Genomic DNA, 7,320 nt, shown 5'->3' on the forward strand with positions numbered 1-7,320 from the left:
CCCTCGGCGGGAGCGCTGCCGCGCTCCCAAGCAGTGCACTGTAGCAGTGCGCCACCGGGCCGGCCCTCACCCACAGATTTTACAGATAATAAAATTCAGGTCCATGTTAACTGATTTGGCCAAGGTTGAATGACTAAGTGACTGTCCTTACCACTAAGTGCTCCCTGTTTTGCTTGGAATGACTGGTCTTTTTTACTGGTCATCTTCTACCTACGTCTGTCCTTGTAGTGACTGGCAGATATGATCACTTCCATGGATTCTTTGTAAAATGCTAGATTTAACTATTCTTTTATATAGTTCTGAATCGACAAATCAGTCAGCTTCAACCTTTCCTTCACCTTGTAGGCAGTGTCAGGAGAAAGAATTCAAGAATTCTGTCCAATTCAGGAACTCAGCCAGACACATACATAATGTACACCTACACAGGCACATCACACATGTACGTACCTTAGATCACAAACTCAGCCTATCAACTTAGCTGGCAAAGTCACTTCTGTGTTCTTATCTATTCCGAATATGCTTTCGGATTAAATTGTCAATGGAGCTAATGAGGTCAGTCATTCCTGAAAATGATGGTGACGTTAGCTGTCCTTTACTGAGCACTTCACTCAGTGCTAGGCATCATACTGGGCCTGCAGGTACATTTTCTCTTTTAGCTTCTAGCTCAGCCCAGTGAGTAGATGCCATTGTCATGTCCATTTCGTCATTTAATTGTCGCAGCCTCCCTCTGTTCCATTCCCCGCGCTGCTCCCAGCTGCTGCTCACCCGACTCTCGCCTTCACCGGGGCTGTTGCGGCCGAGCGGGCCTAGAGAAACTCTAGTGCCCTCCTGACCTGGCTTGTTTCCATTCATGTCCCGCGCCATCTTTTCCCTAACCCCTGGAAGGTGGATTTACTCCTCCACAATTGGCAGTTTCCCAGATCACATCAGTTTATTAATTTAGTCACTCATTTGTATTTGTTCATTCATTCATTCCTCCAGCATTTACTGAGTGCCTCCTCTGTGCCAGGCTTTGGAGTTACAAATCCTGGCCCTTAAGGCATCTCTGTTCTCCTGGGAGAAAGATGTACACACGGACAACTGCAGCCGGATCTATGTGGTACTTGAGGGAATCACGATAGTGTCAGGGCACGGAAAAGGGCCACCTAAACCAGCTTGAGGGTGAGAAGGTCAGGGCAGGCTTCCTCGAGGGTGTGACTGGTGGGCCAAGTCATAACGACCGGGTAAGAGGAGAGGGGCTCTTTCAGACAACTGGCTTTCTTGATAGGCTTGGCTTCTCCCCCATTTTCCTGCCAGCAACATAGTGGAGAAGACTGGGACAAGCAGGTACAAAGCCACCCTACTCTGTCCTCACACAACACCCCCTCCTCTTCCTTCTCCCTTCCTGCTCTCCAAATCTTAGGTTTTGAGGGATCTCCTCCCTTCCTTTTTATCTGCTTGTTCATTTATTTATTCATCCACCAACATTTGTTGATAACCTACTATGTGCATAGCGCTGTGACAATAGGAATGTCCTTGTCTCTACTGTCATGAAAGGTCTTACCTTTTCCTCACCAGCCACAGCTTCTAGGAATCTTTTGGCTCTCTGTCCTTTTCCAGAACTTGGTTCCAGCCTGATTTCTCCCCGTGCAGCACTTGCAGGTAACCCTCATTTGGGCAGATGTTTCCGTTCACTGTCTTCCTCTGGCTTTCTGATCCCTCCTCCTGCTTTCCTGAACTGACTTGTCTCTTTATCTCTCTTATAGCTCTGAAAGTTCCTCTAAGGCAGGGACTATGTCCTCGTCCTCTGGCTTTCTGATCCCTCCTCCTGCTTTCCTGAACTGACTTGTCTCTTTATCTCTCTTGTAGCTCTGAAAGTTCCTCTAAGGCAGGGACTATGTCCTCATCTTCTCTGAATACTGCATTGTTGTACAGTGGTAAAGCTGGGTCAAAAAAACCCTTCTCAATCATGAAATTAGTACTGTTTATTGAGCACCTGCCATGAGCCAGTTGCTCACTGTTGACGCTTTATGTATGAATATCTCTAGTCCTCCTGTCTTTGAAAAGTGGATACTGTTATCTTCATTTCATAAGTAAGAAAACATGGGGAAGGCAAAGTGACTTCGGGGAAGGCAAAGTGACTTCTCACAGTCACACAGCACATTCACAGCAGAGTACACCATCAAGATCAGGTTTTTCTGATTCTAAACTCTGATCTCTCCTCCACACCATTGTTTCTCAGACTTGGCTGGAATCACCTGCAAAGTTTTTAAAACTCTGATACCTGGGTCTTAGCCCTCGTGGTTCTGATGAGCTGTTCTGAGGTGTGGCCTGGGCTTTGGGAGTTTTGTAAAGCTCCTGGGTGAGGCTAACAGGCAGCGAAGGTTGAGAACGAGTGCTCTGCTGCATTGCGTTCCTGCGTGCACAGGGGCTGCAGCCATCGGTGTGGTATGTGAGGCTAAGCCCGCATGTGTGGACATCCGCGTGATCAGACGGCAAGTTCTTTCTAGCTGGGGATCTTCGGCCCTCCCTGCTGCTTCCCACCCAGCGATCCCAGCACACCATGCACAGGCACTGCCAAGGGTGTTGACTGTTTAATCAGCCTCCTGGTTCTTGTGTCTCATCCAGGGAATTCACTAAAAGGCGGTTGGAGTTTGATCACATCCAGCTGTTCTTATCCTCAGAGCCTGTTGACATAACAGAAGAGTCTTAAAAACACGGTGAGCACACTTGCTGGTCTTGAGGGTGTCACAGATGACCCGATGCATTGCAAGTGCGGCCTGGGTCAGCCTCCCACCCTCCGGCTGCCGGGCTTGGGAAGCAGGGGGCTGTTCTGAAGTTCCTTGGCACAGTGTCGTGTGTTGCCCTGGCTCTGCTTGGGAGAGGTTGTGGCCCACCTGGTCAATGAGTGTTCGCTCCTAGGTTGGTCTGTTCTGTCAAGCTTCACAGAGATCTTTTTTAGACCCCTCATTTTACAGGTAAGGAAGTGGAGGCACAAGTGGGTGAAATAACCTGGCAAATAAATGGATGCAGAGCCTGGGTTTCTTACTCCTGGTGTGGTGCTTTTTCCATTGTCTGCTGTCTCATGTGACGCCTCACCTGAAGCCACCAGCTTGCCTGCCTTCCTTCCTGTTTACCCCTACCCTGGGGTACTAGGACACCTGGATGTCACTTTCTGTCCCTGGGAAGACACCACTAGTCACTAGGGGTCCTCTTTACTCCTGGAGTGTGACCTGGGAATCATCCTGACATTCCAGGCTCTTCTTGAACCTGCTCAGCTGAAAGGAAACCTCCTGGGATGCTGCTCAGATACTTCTGGAATCTTCTTGGCCCTAATTCCATCTCCTGGTATTTATTACTCAGTTGTCCTTCAGTGCCAGGCCCTGATCTGGGTACTGGGGATGCTAAGATAAAATACATGTTCTGTGTCCTTAGCACAGTCTAGTGGAGATAATATGCAAGTAAAACAATATTTTGTGGTCTCTAGACCCCCTGCATTAGAAGTACAAGGAATGCTTATTAAAATGTAGATTCGTGGGCCCCCTACTCTAGATCAACTATTTCAGAGTCTCTGGGGATCAGGCCCAAGAAACGGCATGTGAGCATACTCCCTGCGTGAATCTTAGGTACTCTGAAGTTTGACAACTACAGAAGTGAGCCCGACGGTAACAGTCCAGGGGCATATGTGATGGGGAGCACCAAGCAGGTGGCAGTTTTCAGGAGCACCGATTCCAAGGAGGGACACTAACTGGGCCTAGGAACAGCTTCTAGGTGTGATGAGGAATAACTAGGAGCTAGCCAAATAGGTGTAGTGAAGATTCATTTCTCTAGAGATGTGAATCTTGTTTAATTTATGCTTTCTATAACTGTATTACTGAAATTTGCTTAACGCAGAACAAACCTGGATCACCCAGCACTGATGAGGATCTCGTTGGGTTTTGGGGGGCCTCCTGCTACATTATCTCTGTGCATGACTCTCTTAGCTCCCAGGATTAACTCCTGTCTTCGTTAAGCTCACCCTTTAGTCCCAGTTTCAGATCAAACTTGTTTCTCTTCAGGTAAATGATTTGGGTTTGCAAAGTTTGCCCCCTAGAGGTTGGTAGGTGCCTGGGACTGTGGGCTGCAGTTCTGCACATAATGACTACCTAGCCCTGTGGTCATGATGCGTTGATTTTATCTTTATTTCAAAGAAGAAGTTAGGTCATTAGGAGGGTGGGGTGGATGGAGAAGAGGTGGGCAGTCAAATGAAATAAGGCATGGAAAACTACAGTATTTCAGAGTCAGAGGGCCCTTACCAAGCATCTATTTCAAAGAAGAAGTTAGGTCATTAGGAGGGTGGGGTGGATGGAGAAGAGGTGGGCAGTCGAATGAAATAAGGCATGGAAAACTACAGTATTTCAGAGTCAGAGGGCCCTTACCAAGCATATGGTCAGAAACCTCTCGTTTTGGAGACGAAGAAAGAGGTTCAGAAAGAGAATATGAAATACTCAAGGGACACCACCAGACACAGCCTCCAACTCTGGGGACTCAATTTCTGGATTTCTGACTAGTGCTTTTTCTGTTTCACTACTCTGGATTGAAGCCTTTCTAAATTTACCCAGAGGGCTTATTTGCTTATTATTTAGCAATCAAATCATTTAGTGGGTTGATTTTTTTTATACATGCATACGTATTTTCCTAAGGCATAGCAGACCTGGGCTTTGGAGCTCTGTATCACATGTTTTATGTTTGGAATTAAAATGGGACCATGTTCGTCTGTGAGAGCACTTTGATAAGCATAGTACACCTTGCCAGTTGGTCTCACTGTGTGGTCTCCAGACCAGGAGCATCAGCATCCTCTGGAGCTTGTTACAAATGCAGATTCTTCAGCCCCATCCCAGGCCCATTGAATCACAAACTCTGAAGGTGGGATCCAGCATTCTGTGGTTTAACAAGCCCTCCACAAGGCATGGAAAACTACAGTATTTCAGAGTCAGAGGGCCCTTACCAAGCATATGGTCAGAAACCTCTCGTTTTGGAGACGAAGAAAGAGGTTCAGAAAGAGAATATGAAATACTCAAGGGACACCACCAGACACAGCCTCCAACTCTGGGGACTCAATTTCTGGATTTCTGACTAGTGCTTTTTCTGTTTCACTACTCTGGATTGAAGCCTTTCTAAATTTACCCAGAGGGCTTATTTGCTTATTATTTAGCAATCAAATCATTTAGTAGGGTTGATTTTTTTATACATGCATACGTATTTTCCTAAGGCATAGCAGACCTGGGCTTTGGAGCTCTGTATCACATGTTTTATGTTTGGAATTAAAATGAGACCATGTTCGTCTGTGAGAGCACTTTGATAAGCATAGTACACCTTGCCAGTTGGTCTCACTGTGTGGTCTCCACACCAGCAGCATCAGCATCCTCTGGAGCTTGTTAGAAATGCAGATTCTTCAGCCCCATCCCAGGCCCATTGAATCACAAACTCTGAAGGTGGGATCCAGCATTCTGTGGTTTAACAAGCCCTCCAGGTGATTCTGATGTACACTCAAGTTGCTCTGCAGTGACAGGAGATCAGCCCCTACAGCTTGTGGGAACAAGGCTTTAAATCTCTGATTTTAGTTACATGAGATGGCATTGGGGAGACAGGAGTGGTAGGGCTAGTGTCTCAAATCTCAGGTGGGATGGGTGAGATCATTTCACAGATTTGGCTGTTTGCATGAAAAGCGAGGACAGGCTGTGGGTGAGTGTGCCAGCACTGTCGCACTGTTGGGGTCCAGGAGCACACGCTGGGTGTGGCTCAACACGTTATCAGAAAGCAATCTTCTCATGCCTCTCCTGATAGGGCAGAGCTCCCCTAATTCATTTCTCTTTGTGCTTAAGTCAGAAGCCTGTGGTCATCAATCAGTTTAAAACAAGGCAATCAATGTTACCTTACTTTTCTCCCCCTGCCCCCATTATGCTGACTTTTTTGTGGGGGGAGTTACTTATTAAATGAAAATAAAACATTATTTCTTGATAGGCTTTAAACTTCAGGATTTCCTGGTGGACAATGAAACCTTCTCTGAATTCCTGTATCACAACCTCTCTCTCCCAAGGCCCGCTGTGGACAGAATGCTGGGGGCTGATGTCAGTCTCTACAAGGTAAGCTGCCGCCGTCAGCTCCCTCTGTGGGGCTAACGTCAGTTACGCTGTTCCAGCGCTGGGACAGAAGTGAGCAGACCCCTGTCTCTGAATGGTGGTGAAGGGGGTAGTTAGCCCCAGCTCAGCTTCACCTACTTTTACTTCCCTGCTCAGGCTGGCATTGCCAGAGAGTGGAGTGTGCAACCTGGCGTCGTGGGCCAGATGGTTGAAATACAATTGATTTCCTGCCTGTCAGTTGGCATTTGTGATGACTTCCTCCTAAAAGGATCATATTTTAGTTAAGGTGAATTAAACTTTTTTTGAAAGAATTTTACAGTTCTGAGACAATAACCAGGGTCGAGGATTATTGATCTGGAGCAGCCTTATCCATAAAATATAAGATACAAGATTTTAAAAATGTGATGCTTCTTTTAAAGATAGACAAAGATATATTAGGAGAATTTTTTTGATTTATAAAAATCAGGAAGTAAGGTTAGTGTTTATATAGAATTTTGACCTTAGATTCTTAGGAAACTTCCTCTAGCATCATTAATGATCACGCAGCTGCTGTGCAGAGGGCAGCAGACCCAGACTGCATGCTTATCGATTTTTCAGAGATGCTTCTAGAGTTTCTTCTCTGGTGGAAAGGGGAACTGCTTCCTCACCCTGTCTCATGTCTGTGTAGTAGCTTGTCTTTACAATAAGCAGAAGTAGTGGAAATGTTTATGCTTGAAAATGAGGTCTTTGCTTCAGATCTAGAATTATTAAAATTAGAAAAATGTGCTTACTGCTTGGCCTTATGAAACTCGGAAAATATGCCTTCTGTTTACCAGTTGTGTGGTTGGGAGATGGGCCAAAGGCAGCAGCCTTTTGAAAGTAGTTGCATTTAGCACAATTTCCATTGCCCCCTGCCAATTTTATATCTGTCACATCTGATCAGTTTAAAATAAGGGGCATCCTAAGCAGAGAGGTGGTCCTTGCGTGGTGGAGTCTGTGTGTTGTTAGAGTTCTTAAACACAGACACGAAAGGTGGGCTGACAGCCTGGCAGCAAGGACTACATAAAGAAAGTGGTGAAACTGAAGTGTGCTTGAGTATCTGGCAGTAGGTGAAAATTTAATGAAAACCATGGCAGGCCAAATGCTCTTTAGTGTTTAGAAGTGGCGTGGGTTTGGGCCGTCCCGGTGGCGCACTGCTACAGTGCGCCGCTTGGGAAGCACGGTGGCGCTCCCGCTGAGG

General features: G+C 46.5%; 1 protein-coding gene and 1 pseudogene across 1 annotated transcript in view; one reads left to right on the top strand and one right to left on the bottom strand.

Annotated features, from left to right (window-relative positions):
• Positions 1–2,388, bottom strand: part of LOC103603355 — a 13,113-nt pseudogene extending 10,725 nt beyond the window's left edge.
• ABCA1 (ATP-binding cassette, sub-family A (ABC1), member 1) overlaps positions 1–7,320 on the top strand; it is a 149,520-nt gene that overhangs the window by 54,464 nt on the left and 87,736 nt on the right. Inside the window, exon 6 of the mRNA XM_008587847.1 lies at positions 5,983–6,104. Coding sequence (XP_008586069.1) covers positions 5,983–6,104 — 122 coding nt within the window. The remainder of the gene's footprint in view (positions 1–5,982; positions 6,105–7,320) is intronic.

This window comes from Galeopterus variegatus, unplaced genomic scaffold (assembly GCF_000696425.1).
Source record: "Galeopterus variegatus unplaced genomic scaffold, G_variegatus-3.0.2 Scaffold4570, whole genome shotgun sequence".
Lineage (NCBI taxonomy): Eukaryota > Metazoa > Chordata > Mammalia > Dermoptera > Cynocephalidae > Galeopterus > Galeopterus variegatus.